Source organism: Typopeltis vanoorti, chromosome 14 (genome assembly GCF_054136105.1).
Source record: "Typopeltis vanoorti isolate ZY-2024b chromosome 14, IOZ_Tvanoo_1.0, whole genome shotgun sequence".
Classification (NCBI taxonomy): domain Eukaryota; kingdom Metazoa; phylum Arthropoda; class Arachnida; order Uropygi; family Thelyphonidae; genus Typopeltis; species Typopeltis vanoorti.
Genome location: NC_143562.1, coordinates 34,937,823 through 34,961,902, shown reverse-complemented (window position 1 = coordinate 34,961,902; position 24,080 = coordinate 34,937,823). Strand labels below are relative to the sequence as shown.

The 24,080-nt window shown below is 34.4% G+C and overlaps 1 protein-coding gene across 1 annotated transcript in view; it reads left to right on the top strand.

The window, feature by feature from the left end:
* Positions 1-24,080, top strand: part of bonsai (28S ribosomal protein S15, mitochondrial) — a 40,474-nt gene that overhangs the window by 12,946 nt on the left and 3,448 nt on the right. The window contains exons 4-5 of the mRNA XM_090404108.1: positions 9,681-9,765; positions 15,904-15,962. Coding sequence (XP_090260234.1) covers positions 9,681-9,765; positions 15,904-15,962 — 144 coding nt within the window. The remainder of the gene's footprint in view (positions 1-9,680; positions 9,766-15,903; positions 15,963-24,080) is intronic.

Here is a 24,080-nt window from a genome sequence, read left to right as displayed (position 1 = left end):
AACTCTTCATTTTATGTTGATGATGTTATATTTCTTCTATATAAATCCACTTGGAAGTCTTCAAGATTCTTTAACTAGATTGCTGATTGCTGTAACAAAATTTGGCATGAAAATCAGCAATAAAAGAAAAACCATGAAACTAGACATGGAAAACATGCTTTATAAGGTTTTCCATCTGTGGAAAACTTTATAGAACAAGTAAAATATTTCAGCTATTTAGGCACAATTTTTAGTGAAGATGGTCCATTAAATATGGATCTGGACAATAGATTTAGTAGAGATGGTATGGGGGAGAGCCACTTTCATAAATTTATATGGAGTAAGAGTGAAATTAGCCAAAGTACTAAACTAGCAGAATGCAAGATGGTATTCTAACTAGTTTTAACTTCTGGATCTGAGAGTTGGGTTAATAAAGCAGTTAATCAAAGACTGGAAATGCACACTTGAGAATTATGAGAAATGGGAAGAGATGGGTGATATGGATGTTAGCATAATGGACTTCAGCAGCAGTATATCAGAAGCAAGTGAATGCTGCCAGCATATTTGGAAGGTGATGATTAGATGAGTGAATGGCAAGCAAGAATAGGTTCTCTGAGAAGGGAGAGAAAGAGAGTGGTACTGAAAGAAGTGGAACATATAAAGAATGAGTTCAGAAGCATGAAAGAAGAGATTAGGAGACCTGGCAAGTTTAGCCGATGTAAAGCAAATAAGAGTTAGAGTGAGAGAGAAAGATTCATGGGAATGGTAAGAGGGGAGAGAATATCAGAAGGAAGTAGAGAGAATGAGTAAAAGAAAAGATAGTGCAGGAGTTAGGAATGGAGAGATGACAGGAAAGCAGGTAAGTGAGAATGCAAGGAGAGGGATTCAGGTGAGCAAGGAATGAACGAAGCAGTTAGAGGTATAATGTGTGGATTCAGTGATTTGTGGAGTGCAAAGTAGGATGCCAGAGGAGTGCTTGCCTGGAGTAACAGTAGACAGTGCAACCTTATAAATTAAAGATACCAAGAAATTATATACTTGGTTTAATCCTTTATCCAAGTGCAAGCAAACAAAGTTTGTACCTGAAGTATTTTCAGGACTTGGGCAATTCGTATATAGAGGCAATGACTTCACATCACTTGCCTTAGTATCCCATAATGCAAAGCACATATCTTTGCAGACATGTATAATGCTATCCATTATGGAAAGGGTCACTACTCAGACTGATTTCAACCATCATTGAGGTCTCATCAGTGAGAGCCAGACCCCAGAGGTGATACTAAGCTTTAAGTAATGTAGAAGTCATATTACAAGTTGTCCTCTATATACAAGTTGTCCCAGTCCTGAAAATACTTCAGACAAAAATTTGAACCTTGATAATGTTTGCTTACACTTGGATAAAGGATTAAACCAAGTATATAATTTCTTGGTATTTTTAATTTATAGTATAACCAAGTGGAAAAACTTGGTCATAATTAAACTCAAGTCTTATATTAAATACCATGGACTTGCAGAGCATGTGATCAACACTAAGCATAGAGTTCACTGGAACAAGACGAGGCCTTCATAAAAGTCATTTTCTCATGGAACGTTGTTATAAAAAAACGTGAAACCTTACTCTATTGTCCTAACTTAAACAGAGCCGATGGTCTATGTTTAACCCCTTTATGGAAGAGTACAGTTGACCCTTGAACAACACGGGATTGGGGGGGGGGGCGCCAATCCCCTGCCTTGTTTGAAAATTTGCGTATAACTTTTGACTCCTCAAAAACTTAACTACTAATAGTCTAGTGTTCACCTGAAGCCTTACCAATAACATAAACACTCAATTTAACATATATTTTGTATGGTATGTATGTATTATATACTATATTCTTACAATAAAATAAGCTAGAGAAAAGAAAATGTTATTAAAGAAAATCATAAGGAAGTGAAAATACATTTACAGTACTGTACTGCATTTATCAATATCATAAGTTTACATCTGTTTACAAGATGAATTGTATGTCTGTCAGTACCTACATCAATATTTTTTTATATGATACAAAACACTGTAGATATTATACGTATTACTAACACTAGACATCAAAAATGAAAAGATAATGTGAAAAAGAACTTATTCATATTTATTTACAGGTATAATGGTTTATGCATTGATAAGGAAGATGCAGCTATATGATTGCTTTATGGTAGTGCAATCGATACAATTGCTTTGCAGTAGCCTAACCTATATATATATATATACTAATGAATGAATTGTTATAATTTTTTATTTTATGCAAATTAATTAAACTAATTAATAACAGTTATTTTATGCAGTTATGCAGTGGCCATGTATGGTCTGTAAGTGTTTGAGTAAGTTTTGATACATTTTAACTTTTTTTATAATAGATTTGTGTATATTTTGTGGTAGTAAATGATAAAATAATAATAACAATAAATATACATGGACATCTGGGGTGCTCAAGGGTCAAAGCTGTATAACTGAGAGGAGACCCCCACTGAGAGAAATGTGGAGAACCGACCAGGGCTTCTGACCTAATGTCCAATCACCTTCTCGTGGTGCATCCTGTTGGGTATCTACTTGGATACTGAACGAACGAGGATGGGCTGGCAATTTGGGATTTAGCTGACCAAATTGTATTCTTATTGGTTAAACAAAAATAAAAAATGATGGTACAACATGACAAAATTTCATGCTGGCTGGGGCGTCGCCAAGTTAAAGATCGGTACTATCAACATAAGAAGCCTGAATGGCAAAGAAATGGAGCTAGCTGAGGAATTAGATAGGTACCAGATCGACATAATAGGGCTGACTGAAACAAAAAAGACAAAAACTGGTGTGATCTTTCTGAACAATAAATACAAAACGTTATATTCAGGCAATGACAATCAAGGAAAAGAAGGAGTAGCCATAGTATTCAACACAAAATACGAGGCTAATCTTCTTGAATGGCAGGCAGTTTCAAGTAGAGTGATGTGGGCAAATATGAGAATGGGGAACTGGACAATGAGACATATTTGTGCCTATGGTCCCACAGAAGGTTCGACTAAGGTAGAAGTGGAGGAATTTTTTGATGCTTTAGAAAAAGCAACTGACACAATGAAAGAGGAAAAGTTGGTCCTTGTTGGGGATCTGAATAGCAGAGTAGGAAATGATTGTCAGACATACAAAAATATTTTTGGAAAATTTGGAGAAAAGAGCAAAGCCAATAATAATGGTAAATGCCTGTTGAATTTCTGCTCAGGAAATGGACTGGTTATTACTAACCCCATGTTCCAACATAAAAATGTGCACAAATTCACATGGGAGAGAAGAAGCAAGGAATAAGAAAAGTCTCATTGACTATGTTATTGTTGATAGTGATGTTTTCTCCCTGGTGCAGGACACCAGAGTGTACAGAGGATTTGAAATTGGAATCGATCACTATTTAGTCTTGAGCAGGATAAAATTGAATTCCATATTGAAAAGATTAACATGTAAGAAAGTTTTAAAGCAAATAGAAGTTCAGCAGCTCTCAGATGTGAACTGTAGACTAACATACACAAAGATTATTGAAGGAAAAATGAAAGAGTTTGAGAACAGGAACCAAACCTTGGAGATTCAGTGGCAAGCTTTGAAGAAAACCCTGATTGATTCAGCCAGAGAGGCATGTGGTGAGGTTGTCTACAAGGATAGAAAAATCAGAACTCCATGGTGGACACAGAAAGTTAAAGAGGCAGTGAGGGAAAAGAAGAAATCATATCAAAAGTTCCTGGCAAATAAGTCAGCTTTTGCTCTTAGAGAATACAGAGACAAATGTAAGAAAGCGAAACACTGTGTAAAACTAGCTAAACAAAAGTCATGGGAGGACTTTGGCAAGAACATAGAAAATAAATATCAAGAAGGTAGTAAGATATTCTGGAGGTTGTTGAAGAAGCTTAGAAATGGAGGAAAGAGTGCTGTAAAAGGAGTTAGAGATGATAAAGGTGACATGAAAACAGGAGAAAAAGATATCCTTGAAGTATGGAGTAATTACTTTGAAAAATTGCTAAATGAAACAAGCAGTGATAGCACAGTGGTAAAAAAACACTCAACAGGCATACAGTCAGGAAAACATATCTATACTTGAAGTAGAAAAATCCATCAAAGGCTTGAAATGTGGAAAGGCAGCAGGAGTAGATGATATTTGACCAGAAATGCTGAAGTATGGTAGTATAAAAGTTTTACAGTGGCTGCACTGCATAGTTCAGAAAGCCTGGACAGAGGGACAAATTCCCAATGATTGGATTTGAGTTTAATAGTGACCATATATAAAAAGGGAAATAAAACCGAATCTGAGAATTACAGAGGTAATTCCCTACTGAGTGTTCCTGGCAAGATCTATGCAAGTATACTTGAGAAACAGTTGAGAAGAATTGTGGAAGAAAAGCTTGGTGAAGAACAAGCTGGATTCAAGCCAAATAGAGGCTGTTAGGATTAGATCTTCACTTTACGACAAATAGTCGAGAAAGTATGGGAATATAACAAAGATCTGTATTTAAGTTTTGTTGATCTGGAAAAGGCATATGACAAGGTGCCAAGAGAGAAGCTATTGAATACGCTACAATTATATTGTGTCAATGGGGCATTATATCAAGCAATACTTGGTCTGTATTTGAGTTGTAAGTTGGCATCTGGTGTGAGACAAGGATGTACATTATTCCCTCTGTTATTCATTATCTATATGGATCACATTATGAAGGAAAGTGGTATTAAACATTATATCAGAATTGGAGCTGTTAATATTCGCTCTTTGCTTTATGCGGATGATCTTATACTTCTGAATAAATCCGCTACAAGTTTGCAAGATTCCCTAACTAAATTGAATAACTGTTGTAATAGATATGGTATGAAAGTCAGCATTAAAAAGACAAAGACAATGAAAATAGGTAGAATTGTTGAAAATGTCAACTGTGCTGTGAACAAGGAACCTGTGGAACAAGTAAAACATTTCAGCAACTTAGGCACGATTTTTAGTGAAGATGGTAAATTAAATATGGAAATAGACAACAGAATCAACAAAGCTGGTAGGAAGTCAATTGAATAAATTCATATGGAATAAGAGAGAAATTAGTTGGAACACTAAATTAGCTGTATACAATCAGTGTTCAAACCAGTTTTAACTTATGGATCTGAGAGCTAGGTCAGAAGTAAAACACTTGACCAAAGACTAGAGACCACAGATATTAGAGTCACGAGAAAGATTAGAGGCGTGAACAGATGCCATCAATGGCAATATCATATTAAAAGCGAGGATATTAGGAAAGAACTTGACATTGTCAGCATCCAGGAATGCGTTAGCAGAGCTAATCTCAGGTGGTATGGTCACTTAAACAGAATGGGCGAGGAAAGATTAGCAAAACAAGTGTTCTCTGCCAGGTTTGCAGGAAAACGACCCACCCAGAGGAAGACCAAGATATAAGTGGATTGATACAGTACAATGTACCTTAGACGATAGAAATATAAGATCTGATAATGATAATATTGGAGTCTTGACAAGTAATAGACTGATTTAGAGGAAAATTGTAGATAGGAAGTTAGTAATGATGCGATTTTTTTTCATGTAGTACTATCATATCCTGTACCATGATGATGGACATCTGGTAATATAAAGAACTGCATAGACTATATCATCATAAACAAACAATGGAAAAGATCAGTAAATAATGTACGAACATTAAGAAGCTTTGATTTCAACACTGACCACGAAATATTAACTGCCAAAGTGAAGATAAAATTCAACAGGAAAAACAATATCAGAAAAGAAGAAAACATCAACCTATCAAAACTAAAAGATAGCTCAAGCAGAAGTCAATTTTTAGAACAGATGTGCTTGAAATTAAAACCCTCCATCTTCCACAACAGTGGAAAATACTGGGAAGAAGGAAAAGAAACGGTGCTATCAATTGCAAAAGACACTCGAGGTACCAAATCCAAAATAAACAAAGAGTGGATAGCCCAAGAAATCCTAGCTACAATAGAAGAATAAAGAGAGGCCAAGATACTTACAATTACAGAGCACTATTATTATAATTACTATTATGATTACTATTATTACACTATTATTATAATTACAGAGCACATTAAAATACAGAGCACTAAAAAATAAAGTTGATAACCTGTGCAAAAAAGCCAAAGAAAAATGGTGAAGAAAAAGCTAAGAAATGCCAAGAAGCATACCAACAAAATAACCTAAAAAGTCTTCCATGACACTATAAGAGAAATTACAAAGGAATTCTCAGCAAAAGCAGTAACAATGATAAACAACAAGATGACTGAAACTGGGAATATTGAAGATATAAGAAAAATTTGGTCAAACTATTTTAAGACTATCTTTCACCAAGGAAACAAAACTATATTACCAACAATAGAAAATATCAACCACCCAAAAATTTTACAAGAAGTTAGATATGCAATAAAACAGTTGAAAAACAATAAAGCACCAGGCATTGATACTATCCCTACTGAACTGTGGTCATATGGAGAAACACATCAATAGAATATTTAACAACCCTATTCAATAAAATTCTCCAGTCATCTGGGATCTCTCTCCTGTTTGTAGTATTTTATTGATCATCCCAATATACAAAAAAAGGAGACAAAAGAGACTGCAGAAATTACAGACCCATCAATTTACTCTCCCACACCTATAAAATATTCATGAGAATTATACAAAATAGATTTAAAAAAAAAGAAGCCTGGAAGATCTTGCTCAAGGGAAGACTCAACCCATCTTCCTAACTTTTTCTTAATTTTTCAATATTTCTAAATTATGTTGTTCATCTGAGAGTTTTTTCAAATTATCGAAATCTCAAAAAAAAAATTTCCAATATATTAATTTAAAAAACTGCGTATAAGTGGACTTATGCAGTTCAAACTCACGTTCAAATGCCAATTGTACTTTTTAAATCTATTAATCTTTCTTAACTTTATTTTGTCTATGTATGAGTGGGTGTGAAAAGCTCTGATAAACACCTAGATATAAACACCTGATATTAAAGCAACTGACGTAATCACAAGAAAGAATGTACAAGAATATAAGAACATAAGTTATCTTCAAAACTCTGCTACTAGTATGTTCTTTCTTGTGGTTATATGAGTTGTTTTTAATATCATTTTTGTCTAGTGTTTATCAGAACTTTTCCAGATCCCCTCCCCTTGTATGCGCACCCGCACGCACGTGTGTGTTTTTAATAAGTTAGGAAATTGACCTTCTTAGTTATCTTACATTAGCTACTCAGGTGGTGCTTTTTTAGAGTTGCCTTTCAGTGATCTTGTCCTGATGATGCCTATGATGCTTAGGTGAAAATTCTATGTTAATAATGTTTTTTTATGAGTTTCCTCTATTTTCATAATTCAGTTTAATTAATGATGAGGATAATATCTGTGAGGGTCAGCATGGATTAGTTAAGGTGTGCTCAAGTCCAAGTAATTGCCTTTTATATTAATGTAACAAGAGTGATTGATGAGGAAAAGGCATATACTGCCTTTTTTTTTTTTTTTTGAGTTTACAAAGGGCATTTGACTGGGTGCCGTGTGATAAAGCTAATAGTATATGGGTTTAGATGTCAGGATAGTGAAATGGATTGGGTGTTGGCTCTCTGATTAGATATCAGTTGTGTACGAGGGAGCAGTATTAAGGGAGCTGAAAGTTTCACAGGGCTCAGTATTGGAACCTGTATATAAATAACATTGTCAGTGTAGTGCAGGAGAATATTCAATTGTTTTCTGATGATGGAGTTGGGAGTTGGAAAGAGTTATTAATAATTGCGCAGATGTAGTAGATCAGGAGCCCTTCAGGAGGATTTGAATAAGATGGATAGATGGGCAAATGAATTGGGAGGTATCATTTAATTCAATTAAAGGTAAAAATCTTGATGTTTGGGATCCATTGATAGGATGTTGCATACTCTATTGATGAAACTGTACTAGAGGAAGTGGAGGAGGAAGAGGAGGCAAGGGGCCTTGGGGTGATTATTGATAGAAAGTTGAAACTTAGGGGACATATCAGTGAACATAAACCAAATGATTGCTTCAATACTGAGAAGGACTCTGACCAGCAGTGGTAGAAAAGTGGCGTCCTGATCAGACCTTATCTGGATTATTGTGCTCGGGTTTGGTCACTGAGGTTTGAAGGGAATAAATTAACCTTGGAAAAGATAGAGGCAGATAACAAAAATGATAAGGCTAAGGGTTTGTGACTGCAAAATTTTGGTAGATACAAGAAGAGGTGATATGATTGAGACATTTAAACTGTTGAGAGGTAGTTACAAGGTTGACACTGGAGAGTTCTTTCATATGAAGAAGAAAGGAAAGGAGTGAGAATCCTTCCCTGGAGTTTATGAATGAAAGTGCTAAGTAAAAGGGTGGAGATATCTTTTTTGCAAGGAGGGTGGTTAGACAGTGGAATGTATTGCTTGATAGGATAGTAGGAGCATATGCAGTGAAGAAGTTTAAGGAGTGATAGACTTTGTGTTCTATAGAATGAGCCTCTCATGATGATGATGATAAAAATTAGAAGGAATTGATGGCAGAATTATATTAAAAAATGAAGATATTAGGAATTCTACATATTTGGGATGCATGATTTCATATGAAGATGAAAAGGACAAACATGAAAATTATGAAATACCTAAAATTAACAAGTGTAATAATTCTGTGCTTAAACCTAAACTGGCACAAAAACAGACTTGACTTAAAGCTTATAATATACTAGCTGTACCAGTGGTGCTGCTCTATGGAAGTGAAATAAAACATTTAGATAATGAAACAAAAAGATAAGCAAAGATTAATAGCAACTGAAATGAAATTTATGAGAACAGCAAAACATATCCTGTTCGATCATAAAAGAAATAACGAAAGAATTAAACCAGGAACCAATAATAGAGAGAGAAATATAAATACAATTGGATTAAGTATGTTAAAAGAATGCAAATGGAAAGATTACCCAGACAAGTTCTTCATTATAAACCATCAGGAAAAAGATCAGGTTGTCCATTGAAGAGACATGCCAATAGTTTCTGAGGCCTGAACAAGCTATAATATACCCTAATCTTTGAAGAACATTATGATGATCATAAGAAAGGAAGTTGACATCATTTAGCATTCAAGAATGTGTGAATAGAGCTAATCTTAGGTAGGATGGTTAAACAGAATGGGAGAGGAATGTTGGAAAAACAGTTGTTGGATGAAGATGACAGGAAAAAAAGGTCCAGGGAAAGACAAGAATCTAGGTGGAATAGTGCAGTAACAAGTATGTTATAAGACTCAAATATAAGATTTCATGATAATAGTCCTGATAAATAACAGAATAATCTGGAGGAAAATTGTTGATAGGAGGTTAATAATAATGTATACTTAATCATATAATACTGTCATATTCTCTACACACTTTGGGAGTACATATTAGGGAAATCTGATGTTGATAAAAAGAAATATAACCATTATATATATTATGATATATATGGTTATAACCATTATATGCCCACATGGCATGAAAGCCTTTTTGGACGGCACTTGGGGAATTTCTTTTGCAATTATATGGATTTATACATTTCTTACTTATTTATAATAAATTATTATATTTCTATAATATACTAGGCCATTATGATTTGATTTGTGCTAGATTTTAAAATTACTTTCTTTAAATTTCATTTTTAATTCATTGATTATATTTCAGAAAGAAATGTACAAGGTGAAAGAAAATGAACTGATTGCACAAATTCAGCGTCATCCTTTAGACTTTCACTCTCCGGAAGTTAAAAGTATGTATAACATAAGCAAATTTGCAACTATAGAAGACTTCTTTAATGAACTAAAATTTTTAGTATGTTCATTTTTGTTTTGTATTTCATCACTTAATAAAAAACTCAAATTTTAATCTTTTTATTCATTGACCAGATATTAATAAATGATATACACAAATTGTCAACACATTTCACCAGCTATCTATTCTGTCTGGCTTCTTCAGGACAAGTATGACGGTACACACTAATGTTTGGTAGTAAAAAAGAAGAATGGAGTAACACAGTCAAATAAATAAAAACTGACACGTAACATCATAAGCATAGAGCGTGGTGTCTCAGTCATTGTTTATTGAGCGTGTTATATAGTTTTTAGCGAAATGAAATTCTGGTAAGCTGAGTGAATTTATTAGGCTTTTCCAGGTGTCTTTCAGAATCATTCCTTGATTTCTGTTTAGATTTTATTCCGAACAGAGTAAAACTGTGGCTTCTTCGAAGTTTCTACGTTAAAAATCATCTTCTATATAAGGCATGGAGCTGTTATCCCAATCGATGGTGTGGTTAGAGATCGAGAAGTGATGGGCTAATCCTGAAGTATCTGTTCTGTTGTTCACGTCCCCTATATGTTCTATTTTTCGAATTTCCAGGCTTCTTGATGTTTGGCCTATGTAATTAAATCCACTGGAATATAGAATGTTTTATACACCTGCGTATTTGAGGAAGGCATTAATGTCCTTAGGAGATCTTAAAATGTGGCATATGGTTTTGACAGGTTTGAGAGCAATTCTGACATTGAAAGACTTCAGGAGTTCGGCTATTTTTGTTGAAACTCAGCCTGCATAAGGGATGATGATGAGCGGTGTATATTGCCTGACAGGAGGTTGTTGCTGTGGAGAATCTTTTTGATTATATTTTTTGGGTAACCATTGTTTACTAGTGTTTGAGATAAGAGAGTGAGTTCATCAAGGAGATCTTTTTCTTCTGAGATAATATTGGTCTCTCTATTTTTAAGCATATGTATTATGCTGAGTTTTTGCGCAATATGGTGAGACGATTTGAAGTGCGGGTAACGTCCAGTGTCTGTTGGTTTTCAATAGATTGTGAGCTGGATTTGTCCATTCTCTTGTTTCTTTATTGTGTATCTAGAAAAGGCAATTGGTTATTCTTTTCTAGCTCTAACGTGAACTTTATTTTTTGGTGGAAGGAATTTATTTTTGTAAGGAAATCAAATAAGGTAGTTTCTGTGCCTTTCCAAATTATGAAAACATCATCTACGTATCTCCACCAAACTAACGGCTTTGGATTTACTTTGGAAGGATGTCAGCTTTTAGTTTTTCCTTGAACAGATCAGCACAGGGAGGTGATAAGGGACTGCCCATGGCTAAGCCATCAAGTTGTTCATAAATTGTGTTATTCACTTTGAAATAATTCGATTTGAGACAATGGTGAAAAAGCTGAACTGTGTCATGTGGATAGAGATTTTCTATGATCTTGATAACTTCTTCAACAGGCATGTTGGTGAATAGCAAAACCACATCTAGATTAGGCTTGCAAGGATGTCTGTTTTTAAGATGGTGATGCCTTTTAATTTTTCAGTGAAATGCTTAGATTTCTTTATGAAGGAATCTGATTTTTTTTAATATCTTTCAAAATACGGGCTAGATATTTAGCTAGTAGATATGTAAGAGAATTTCTTCCGTCAACGATTGGGCAGAGCGAACTCCAATTTTGTGCACTTTTGGTGCACCACATAAGCATGGCGTCAGTGGGTGTAGAGATTTCAGGCTTCATTGCAAGTCCGAAGACCACCTAGTCATGTTCCGTATTAGGATATTAGTCTCTTTTTGATTTTTTAAAGTTGGATTGACATCTAATATGCGATAGGTAGACATGTCTGAAACTAACTCAGTGATCTTTGTTATGTAGTCTTTGGTGTTCAAAATAAAGAAGTTGCCTTTTGGATGATTATATCTTTGTTCTTCTTTAGGTTTGAGAGGCCTTGCTTCTCAGGAGGAATTATATTAAGTTTTGGTGGTTTTGAAGTTGAAAGGATGATAGTGCTTTTTAATCGGATATCATTTGCTACTGTTTTCAGAATGAAGAAAGTGCATTTTCTATGTTGCTAATAAAATCAATCTTTGGAATGTGATCTGGAGTGATAGCGAAGTTGAAGCCTTTCTACTTCTAAGCCCTTTCTTTAGTATGTCGGCTTCTGGTTTTGATAATGTGTAGTCTGAAAGATTGAAAATAACTTTTTCATCCGGGAGACTCGGTCTTAAGTTGTATTTTCTTTTAAAGTCTATTGAAATTTTTAATTTGCGATTTTTTACTAGTTAGAAAAACCTTGTTAAAACTATTACCAGAATAGCTTACCAGAATTGCATTTCGCTAAAAACTATATAACGTGCTCAATAAATAATGACTGAGACACCACGCTCTATGCTTATGATGTTACGTGTCAGTTTTAATTTATTTGACTGTGTTACTCCATTCTTCTTTTTTACTAGCAAACATTAGTGTGTACCGTTATACCTGTCCTGAAGAAGCCAAACAGAATAGCTTGCGAAATTGTTGACAATTTGTGTATATCATTTATTGATATCTGGTCAACGAATAAAACAAAGAAAAAACTCAAGTTTTAATCTTTTGTGTGTGTGTGTGTGTGTGTGTGTGCGCGTGTAAAAATATAAATTTTTCCCTTTTAAATCAAATCCCTAATGAGATATGATTGTAATATTTTATTTAAATTTAATTATATTAAGTATTATAATTGTTATATACTTAAAAGAATGAGTACTATAATGTATAATATAATGTTTAAAATTTTAAATAAACTTTTATTATATGATTGCTGTTTTATACTATCAAATGTTTTGCTGCTTTAAGTGAAATGATGTCAAAGACCACTTTGATATTACATAAGAAGCATTTATATAAACGTTTGAAAAGCACTCCATGAAATTTCACTCTGTAGTAATTTTTATTATGTCAGATCTTTCTGAATCTTTTGAGATTTGTAGCTCGACAATTTTTACATCGGTCCACACATGAGAGTGCTGTGTGTTGGCAAGTGGATAAAAGAAGAAAGGACTTTGTTAATGTGTTTCTTGTTAAGACCTGAGGGTTGTAATCATTTGGGAAACTATGGGGAAGATTGTTCTGTAAAGTTCTAGGGAATGAAGGGGAGGACGAGAAATTGGTTTGGTGAGTTTGATGCTGAACTGTGTGTGTGAGAGCCAGAACTGCTCATGTTCATATGTGATTAGAGGAAAGTGGAGGAATGGTAGTGGCCAGTTCAGTGTGAATAGTGCCCATGGAAATACCTATAGACATTAAAAGAAAAATGTTAAAAGAAATTTTACAACAGTAATTTCAATTTTGTTGCTTGGATTACTGTTGGTGATTGAAGCGTAAAAATGGCATCCACTGCGTGAGCAGCATGAAAATTTTCAGAACAGTTTCATATGCCAAATGTAAAGGATTTGTGGACTATGAGGATGAATGAAAAGAATGAGAGTGTTAGGGTATGTGAGAAGTGTGATAACAGATGAGGATTCAAAAAAATGAAAATAGCATGAAGCATAACAGAAGTAATTAAAAAAAAATGGTAAAACTATTAGTAATGAAAATGGAGCAGTACTTAGGCAAGAGCTGATAAAAATGAAGAGTGAAATGAAGTGTGTGTGTGTGGTGGACGAATTGAAAATTAAATACCTGATGTGGAACATTTTCCACTGAAGAAGCAATTGACTGGTGTGAATGGGAAGGGAGAAATTATTAAGATGAAGACATTGTCAAAGAAAGATTGTCACATTTTGCCTTCTTACATATGTTTAGATCAGTGTTTCTCAATGTGGGGTGTACGCCCCACATGGGGGCAATTAGAAAATGATGTTGCATTCGTCACCTCATCACTGATATACTCAAAGCATTCACCATTGTCGGCGAGGGGGGCATCAAAATCTTTGAGGCGTTGAGGTGGGGGATGATCCAAAAACATTGGGAAATACTGGTTTAGATGAAGTGTCAAGTTTTTACTCATATAAAAGTAAAGAAGCTGAAAAAAAATAAAAATTCAGTCAGAATTAATGTATGGGGCAGTGCACAAGACATGTTTGCCAGTGGGAAGGCAGATCACTGAGGTGTTGCATATCAGAGTTAGTGGTAGTTGTGTACATGAATGACTTGGAAGGTGAAAAAAAAACAACGTGGAAAGGGATCTGAGGAAATTTTTGCAAGAAGTAAAGAATAATAGTTGCTGGAAAAGCAGTATGTTTCCCAGATATGATTATGATGAGTTGGGAAGGTGAGCAGAGATAATGAATATTAAGATGGCTGAGTTGTATGAGACAGAGGATGTGCAATTTGTGAAAGTATGGAGCACATTTGAAGGGAATTTGGAATGATTTAAAGTTGCATGGACTGCATTCCAGCTTCCCTGCAACTTCACTTTGGTGTTAGTGTTGGATATTTGAAGTAATTGCTGTTTGCTGAGAGTGCACAGACATGACAAAAGATGATAAATTAAAAATGCCAAGAAAGTATATTCTTGGTTTCATCCTTTATCCAAGTGTAAGCAAACAAAGTTTGCACATGAAGTCACTTCACGACTGGGCTACTTGTATATAGAGGCTTATGACTTAGCTGCCTTAGTATCCCATAATGCAATGCTTTATCCTTATGGACGTATAATGCTAAGCATTATGGGAAAGGTCACTGCCCAGGACGGTTTTGACTTTTATTGAGGTCTCATTAGTTGGAGCCCGACCCAGAAGTGATACCAGGGTTAAAGTAATGCAGAAGTCATATTTCCTGGTCGTGAAGTGACTTCGCATGCAAATTTTGTTTGCTTACACTTGGATAAAGAATGAAACTAAGAATATAATTTCTTGGCATCTTCAATTTATAGTATAACCAAGTGAAAAAAACTTTCAATCCATCTCTAATCCAAAGTATTTTAGTAATAAGGTGTGATACCTTTTCTACTTGTATATGGAAATATTATATATATTATAAATCAGATGTTTAGTCAATAGAGCTCAAGTATGTTTTACAGATTCTCTTCTAATCAAAGAACTGTTTACTATCAGAACTACCTTTATCTATAATAGTTATAATGCAAAAACTATTGAAAAAATAATCAGTAATTATGGAAAAGTATTAACCTTTGTCTTAACCTGCCTCAAGAAGAAATTACCAGAATTTGTATTCTATATGTTAAAGGACTTTCAGAAAACACAGCGACCACTTCAACAAATTCACATTACAAGTCTCTTTCCATCCAGTTCACAAACCTAATACCTTCCTTATCTCACCTAAGGACAAAATATCCTCCCCTTTCTTATCCTAAGTTTTACAGAATCCCCTGCTCTTGCAGTTTGTTATTATGGGCAAAGTGGTCGTTCTGCACAAATTCATCTTGAAGAACATCAGGAATACGTTTCACTTAAACAACCCAACAAATCTAGTTTAACAAGCCACATATTTGAACAAAACCAGTGTTTTACATAAAAAGTTATTTTCTTCTGGAAAGACTAATCAGGGAAAGTTGTGAAGCACACATTCACAACCCAAACATGAACAAAAATGATTGCCTAAAACTTTCTCAATTTTGGGATATTATCATGATTGATACTTATTATTCATGTGTTCCTTAATTTGTAATTAATTTTTTGTTTATATTTAAAAATAATTTAACTAAATTTTATTGTAATTTATTTTGAATATCTATTAATGCAGATAGAGTTGTTCTCCTGTACCCGATAGTGCACATAATATTACGTGCTTTTTCAATTGAATTGTTCTTTTTTTTTGTGTGTGTGTTCCTATAATTGTATTGATAATGGCTATGAAACTTAGCTGAAAATTTTACAAATAAAGACATTTAAATTAAATGTGATTCCAGTAATAATATTTTATGATGAAGGATCTTTCTTTTATGGATCTTAAAGGCATTTAATAAACATTGCCAGTGCTTAAGAAGTTCACATAGTATGTCTTTTGCTGACTGCTGCGAAATAAAATACCTCATGAGAAACAGCTAGTTATGAATGTGTTACTCTCTGTACAAAGCTTGTAATTTTATAATTACAAAGTAATTTCCTAAACTGTATTAGAAATTAATTTTTTAAATATAATAAAAAAAATGCTCTTTTGCAGTTGCACGTAAAACACTGATGATTCGGAAAATGAGAGATCATTTGGTGGAATTTCCACATGTAAGTACTGTATCATAATTTTGTAGAGTTTTATCTTCATAAGTTGAGCACTATAAATTCCTGATTATAATGGATGCTCAAATGTTAGGTTCATTTTCAAAGTCCATAATAAAAGATAAACAATTTTTGGAATATACTTGAGATATAATTGTATCCTTATAAATTTTGTAACATGAAAAATGTACAAATCAGGTAAACTTTAATTTTGACTATCCTTTCCATTTAATGGAAATATAGTATTTCCTTAATTCTAACCATCTTTGAACTTTTTTTATTTTTTAGCTCCATCTTAGTTCTTCTGTGACTTGACTAAATAAATGCTAAATTTAAAACTTTAATTTACAAAATACTTCTGTAAATATAACAGAACCATATTTAATAACTTGCATTTTGCCTTCTTACATATGTTTAAATGAAGTGTCAATTTTTTACTCATATAAAAGTAAAGAAGCTGAAAAGAAAAATACATAAAAGTTCAGTCAGAATTAATGTTAAAGTGAATTTATCCTTATATATTTTATAATAATTTCAGAGTAATGCACAAATAAAAATAGTTCTGAACTTTGAAAAATATTTATTGATTAATATATTACAAACTATATATTGCAATAAATTCTTAGAATCTATTCTATTAATGAATTGTGGTAGATGTAACTGCAGAAATTCAGCCACCTGTTATTTGGAGTACAATCAAAGAAAAGAAGAGGTGGCCGAATTTCTGCAGTTACATCTACCACAATTCATTAATAGAATGGAAGACTTATACTATGAGATTGATTGATGATACATTGAATTCCTATTCAGAACAGGAATTCAAGACAGGTAGTGCACAATAAGCATGGCTGTTGAAGATGGGAGTCTCTTACCATAGTGGAGGAAGTAGTGATAATAATATGGGTCTATTACAATAAGCATGCAGTATAGCGAACACTATGCTTACGAAACATTAACGAATTACTGAAAAGTCCCTGCATAAGTCCAATAGAACCAATGATATTTTAAGCTAGTTACTATAAGCAGTAAAATCATACTATCATATGACATCAAACAGTCAGTAGACAAAGGAAATTCTGAGAAATTATACATTGATGACAGAACTTTTTTTTAATATACCTCCTATCCACATAATGTTGTAAATCTATAGTTTGAGTGTTAAGGATTTTTCTATTTTTTATTAATTTTATATATATTTTTGTATTTTTATTTATTTTTTACATAATCCAGAAACCTTGCTCTAGAAACCAACCATGGAACTTTTTCAAACCACTTCAGGTAGCCAATAAGTGTGGCATTGGTTTTGCATCAGGCAATGAAATTTATCTTCCACCTGAAGACAATCACAAAAACATCATGCCACAACAGGACTTAAACCTGCAGTCTGTTGGTTGAGAGCGAATACGTAACCACTCAACCAACCAAAACAGAAGAAAAATGGTGGGAAATTCATACACTGATGACAGAACATGTAGAATTAGCGAGAACCAAACATATAGAACCAACCAAAGTGAAAAAAAGTACAAATATGCAAATGATAATGGGAGATGTATAAGAACTAGAAGATTGTGATATAAAAATGAAAATGCAGACATATATTATTATGTCTATTATTATTATTATCATAGTATTGTACATGTGGGATATTAGTTGACTTTTCAGCAGTTTGTTATATTGGTGTTTGCTATAGTGAGAGTTGACTATGTGTAGACTGTGCCATTAAAATCAAAAATTTAGATTAAAAAAATCGTAGTTTTATTCCTAATGGATAATAGGTCTTTCAAACTCAAAATGAACTGTTATCCACACAATTAAAGAAATACTGTATATTATGCTACGTTTCTTTAATTTATGGTTGCCCTCTAGTTGATAGAATAATGTAGGTAAGGGAAGTCGGCAAGATAGATCCGTAACCTCAGGACAAGGATTAGCTCTGAAGACCGGGTTGGGGTCCTAAGTGGGTATGGCACTGCACTACTATTGGACGAAACTGTCAAGTAATGGAGCAGTTGAGCCTGGACCAATGTTGAGGTGTTCTCATGAAATGCATCAGCTGTGCAGCATGCCAGATGGCCTGTCTGGTGCGACCATTTCAACCAGCAACTAACAGCTGACTCAGAACTGGCACGGACCAGGGGAATCAGACTATCTAATTAAAACAAGGCAATTTGATGGGCGTCGAGAGGTGTTGCTGCCAATGTGCTTTCTGGCCAGTGGCTTGAGTGTTTAAGTGAAAGAATATTATTCAAGGTTGGGGCATACAGTGGGAGTAAACATGACAGTCCTTGAGGTGGACATTTCTCAGACATGTCAGGTAAAGCCCTGATTCTGTTGGTTCAATTAAGCCTGTGTCTGGAAATTCTGGTGGATGACAAGGTCTGGACTGCCTCATTGAGGGGTTCTGTAGAGAGAATGCTAGAGTGCTGCTCTTAGAAACGTGGAGTTGGTAACCCACCCTGGCTTACCTGTGCACATCACGGGAAAATTAAGATCAGTGCTGAGGACTGTTATGGTTGGGATGAGGTGGAAGTGTGCCCATAAAGATTCTCGCTGTGCCTCTATGCACGAAATCTTAGAGATTTCTTTCTGACTCTCTAGCAATGGTGAACTCGTTGAATTGTATTGGTGGACATGACGGGATGAGCCCACCACAAATGAGTTACTCTGAAAATTATGTTTATGCTCTGAAAGTAATATTCCCAAATAGGAGTAGGTGGGGATATAGCAACTAGAAATAAGATAGATTAAGATGAAATAATGATCATATGCTTGGTAAATTAAGAAAGGTACAGATAAGGTGCAAGTTCAGCTGGCCAAATCCATGGCAGCCCTATCTGGCACTGAGAGAATAATATCAGTTTATGCCAGCTGTCCATCATTAGGAAGCTGACTTGTTTACATCAGCTGTGCCAGTCTCTTTTCCCTTCTCCTTAATCAGAATAATACTGGCTAATGTTCATCACTTGTATTCCCTCCTTTGTAATTGGAGGAGACCAATTATGACTGGCTGCTGAAGTTTTCAGGTTATGTTTGATTTTAATAGTACAGCCTACACATACATAGTTTATTATGAAGATTTTGGTAAGTTACAGTAAGCTAACAACATTTTGAAATTTAAATGCTAATTCTGAATTTTCTTTTTTATAATTTCATTATTTTGTCTTTTTTTTCTTACATATCCTATTATTGTTTACATTTGTACTTTTCATGTCATATTGTGTGCTTTTTATGTGGTTCTTGCTAATCCTTTGTTGTGTTGTCAGTGTATGATTTTCTGCTATTTCCTTTATGTATGGTTATTGACAAATTATATTCTTGCACTGAGAGAATATCAGTTTATGCCAGCTATCCATCATTAGGAAGCTGACTTGTTTACATCAGCTGTGCCAGTCTCTTTTCCTTCTCCTTAACCAGAATAATACTGGCACAGCTGATGTATTCCCTCCTTTGATAAGAATAAGATAAAAGAGAGAAGAATTTAAGAGAGATAACATAAGAGGCATAAAAACTTTTGTACCTATATGTGTCAGCATACTTGGCACAGTCAGCAACCAGATCCATTAAGTTATTTTGTCCACTTTTCCATTATGTGCTCTGAACAATTTTCCTGTCATACATAGCTTGTAGTCTTTTCATCCCAAAGTACTTAACCTTATGTTTTGCCATGCTTTAACTGATAACCATTATTCATTGTCCACATTATTAGTCTAATCATCCTGTAGGATCAATACATAATTTTTAATATCTGGCCTTCCCAGTATAGCACATAGCAAACAACTAGATTTTCCCCCCCCATTCATTCTCCATGGCATTCTAAATTAATCAATAGATCAAGTATGGAGTCCTATAACATTCTGTTAGTTATCTGCCTTCTCCTTGATTTTACACCTTCATACAGTAATATAGGATGGAGTAAGGCAGCCATCCTCTTACTCCATACATTCAGCTTCATATTCATACCCATTGGCTGCATTTTGTTTAATGGGATCTGTGTGGTATCTTGTCAAATGCTTTTGCAAAGGCATGTATTGTGGTCTAGATTTAATTTACTCACTTCATTATAGAAAGTGAGTAAATAGGCAAGAGCTACCTTTTAAAAATTTGCTTTCTCCTTTTAGAGCATCATATTCCACTGATTCCTGAATTCTACCGTTAAAAATTTTTTCCAGCAACTTAATTATTACTTTAGAAATACTGATTGGGCTATCATTTATTACCTCTGTTTTGGAGTCTCCTTTATATAACATCCTCTTTTTGCCCCCTTGCAACTCTTCCAGTGCTGAGACTGTAAGATTCACAATAAAGTAGAGTGGACTAAGGTTAGGGACATTCCACTTGCTGTGACATTGGTTGGTATCGCACAAGCAGTGCTTGTGGATTTGCTGTCAGTAGAAAACTAGTGAACATAACCATGCGTCACTCTAAAACTCTGATGGAAAACATTTCATTTTGCATAAAGAACATTTAGAAACAGGTACATCATTGTACACTGCATCTCTACATCATTGCAACTAAAATACTTGATATGATTTTCTGCAGATTTTATTAACTAAGCATTGAGTAAATGAAAAGTTTTGCAAAACTGATAAATGCATTTTGTTTATCATTACTGAACTGATTTTTGCCGTTTCTGATACCTGGCTGTCGTGATGTCGTCAACCATGCTTTCACAGTGATTGAAAATACGGAGTAGTCTATAGTGTAGTCTGTAATGTGTAGAACAGCTGATGGATGTGGGAAGAGAAAAAGGCCTTATGTGAAGTTAAAAAGAATAGGAATGTGTGAAAAGAAAAGGAGTGTTTTCAAGAATTCATACAAGGAAGGAATATTGTTTTTCTGTGTTTTACACTGTTATTGAAAGTTCACATGGAAAAATTAAATTACCTAAAGTAGTAAATGTGATTTTGAACTTTTGTTGTTGATACTTGAAAAATCATATAATGTTATTTAGATCTAGCACATAGAAAGACAGGAATGTTCTAAAATAATTGTTCTTCTCATTCATCACTAGACAGTTAAAGCTTATGAGTACAGTTTGTTCTGCTTGAACTGTGTAAACATTTGTTGTTGTTTTGAGTTTTCCTTGAGAAACCTCCACAAACAGATTGCCCAAGAATTGTTTTGATCTGGAGAATCTACATTTTAAAGTTTAAGGTCAAGATTTAACTATATAAATTTTCTTCTCAGACAATTTTATAAATATCGTTTACTTTCACTATAGCAAACTTGTATATACCACAGGTATACAGTCAGTCCTCTATTATGACGTATGCAACTTACAACCACTTATACTTAAAGCAGTCCCATTATAATGTTTACTGAATATCACCTCACTCCTATAATACATGGACTAGGGTGTTATTGTTGCTAACAAGGCATATTGTTTAAGAAATACTTTTACTCAGGCTAGTGCTGCTATTGAGGAGGGGAAAACTTTCATATATGGGAGTGAGTGTGTGTGTGTGCGAAACTTTCAATTTTTTAAGCACCTATATTTTATATAGATATTTTTAAGTATAGTTATAAGTTATTTTAGTTTTTGAAGTAGTTATGTGGGAAAACTTCAGAATGGGGGAAATGGACAATAAAACTTATCTCTGCCTATGGTCCCACAGAAGGGTCTTCTAAGGAGGAAATAGAGGAATTTTTTAATCATTACAGTAGGCAGCTGACATTAAAAAAAATGGAAAAAGTAGTATTTGGAGATCTAAATAGCAGAGTAGAAAATGAATCCCACCAGGCATATAGGAACATTTTGGGAAGTGTGTTCTCTATTTGGCCTCATGGCCCAGACACGTTAGACTCCTTCCTCAGTCATCTCAATAGTCTACATCCAAGAATCCAGTTCACTATGGAAAAGGAAAAGAACAATTGTTTATCCTTCCTAGACACCTTAGTCACACGCCTGCCTAATGATACTTACCTTCACCGTATACAGAAAACCCACACACACAGGCAGATACATTCACAAACTCTTCCACCACCACCCCTCTCAACAATATGGCATTATTAAAATTGTGGGCTCTCTTACCAAGAGAGCCCACAATCTTTGTTCCAGTGGAACCGCCCTCACTAATGAGCTTAACCACATACACAGCACTTTCCTCTCCAATGGCTACAGCGATCACAGTATCAAAAAAATAATCAACTCCTCCCCCATTCCCCTTCCTTCTCTTCAACAAGATTTTAAAAATGCCATCACCATACCCTACATCCGTGGCACATCTGAAAAAATAGCCAAGATACTAAAACAATACAATCTACACACAGCATATAAGCCCCACCGCAAACTGGCTACCCTTATCCGTTCTACGAAAGATCAGCTCCCTCCTCTCTCTCTGCCTGGAGTTTACAAAGTACCCTGTTCCTGTAAGCTGGCGTACTTTGGACAGACAGGCAGATCAGCATCCATCCGTCTAGAGGAACACAAGTCTTACATCTTCAAACACAACTATGGCCATTCAGGCTTGGCTGACCATGTTTTGGACACCACCCACAGAGTATCATGGAAGAAAACCACCATGCTCCACCACAGCAAATTCAAGAAAGAGAGACTTTTCTTAGAAGTAGCAGCAGCTCTCAAAACCAACGAAATCTCAATAAATATGGGTGCATTAAGCTTCCGAAGATTTGGGAAACACTCATCACCAGAGTTCCCACCTTACATTCCAGGCCACCTACTACTGCCCTTAGAGGGCGCTCTACCTAGATAGGACTTTAGTGTCACCCACGTGGTTGGGCTTAGTATTGTTTGTTATTTGTGCATATGTTACATTAATTTTTTTGTAATCCCCGTAGATGTCCTAATGACTAGGACGAAATATAGGAAGTATTAAAGTCTATTTTAATTCTTTTTGAGTGTTGTAAAAAATCCATTAAGCCTCCAACATGAGGAATGCAAAGAAGAGTAAATATTAATACTTGAGGTAGAAAATGTCATCAAAAACTTGAAATATGGAAAGGCAGCTGGAATAGATGATATTCGACCAAAAATGCTAAAATGTGAAGGTATAAACGTTTATAGTGGAACAAATTGGCAGAAAGTATTTGCCTCTATTAATGAAATTTTGTTTGTGGAAATGGAGGTTTGGATGTGATTTAGCAAAAGTAGGCAGAATGATGCAAGCTGCAATTGCCTGTTATTAATTTATGCAGAAAAGAGAAGATAAACTGTGCAGACTAAGTTGGATGTAATGCACAAATTTTTAAAGAAACCTATTCCTGCTCTTATCTTGGTCTCCAGAAGATGAGTCCAGATCTTTCATATAGTATGGTGAAGAATAATTTGTTGTTGACCTGGTTTTCTCTGTCTCCTCTAGTAATTATCCAATCAATAAAGTTGCAATTTGAAGAATTACTCTTGCACCATGTGTTTCCAGATGATTATTTTATTGGTGAATGCAGAAAGCACTGTACACTCATGCTTCATTATTTATTATATGTAGTCATTTTATGTTATAATTTGTACATTGTATTTTTTACTATAAACAAAGGTAAAATCAATTAAAAATATAACAAAACAGACCTACACATTTTGGCACTCATGCATGTTAATATATCCTTATGGTTCATGTAGTGATTTTTAACTTGTGGGAGGATTGTTGGAACAGAATTGTCATAAGTTGAGGACTGACTATAGTTTTAGATAAATTTTTTTAGCATACGAATGTATCTATTAGTCTTTCATCAAGAGTAGTTTGTTATATGAAAATTTCTGTATGGAGTGTTCACTGTAATATCAGAAGATATTGTGTAGCTTGGTGAATAAAGGGGTCTTATTCTATATAATTACATTTTTTATACTGCATTTTTACACATATACACACTATAATAATAAAATGCTAAAAGATGACTGAAAATTTATCCTAAGTTGCAAGTGTGTACACACTGAAACACCAGATACATAGGCCTGGGGGATAAACACCTGTTTAGTTTAAAAAAAAAAAGAGGGGGGGGGGATTGATTTTCTAAAATATTTTTTCTTCACAAATGTTAGTAGAGAAGGGGTAATTAACATTTTGATGCAAGTGCATAGCAGGATCTTTAATAGGATTTAACACTGACCACTCAGCCAAATATTCACTCAGGATTATAGTCAATCATAAAAACTGTGTGTACATGACT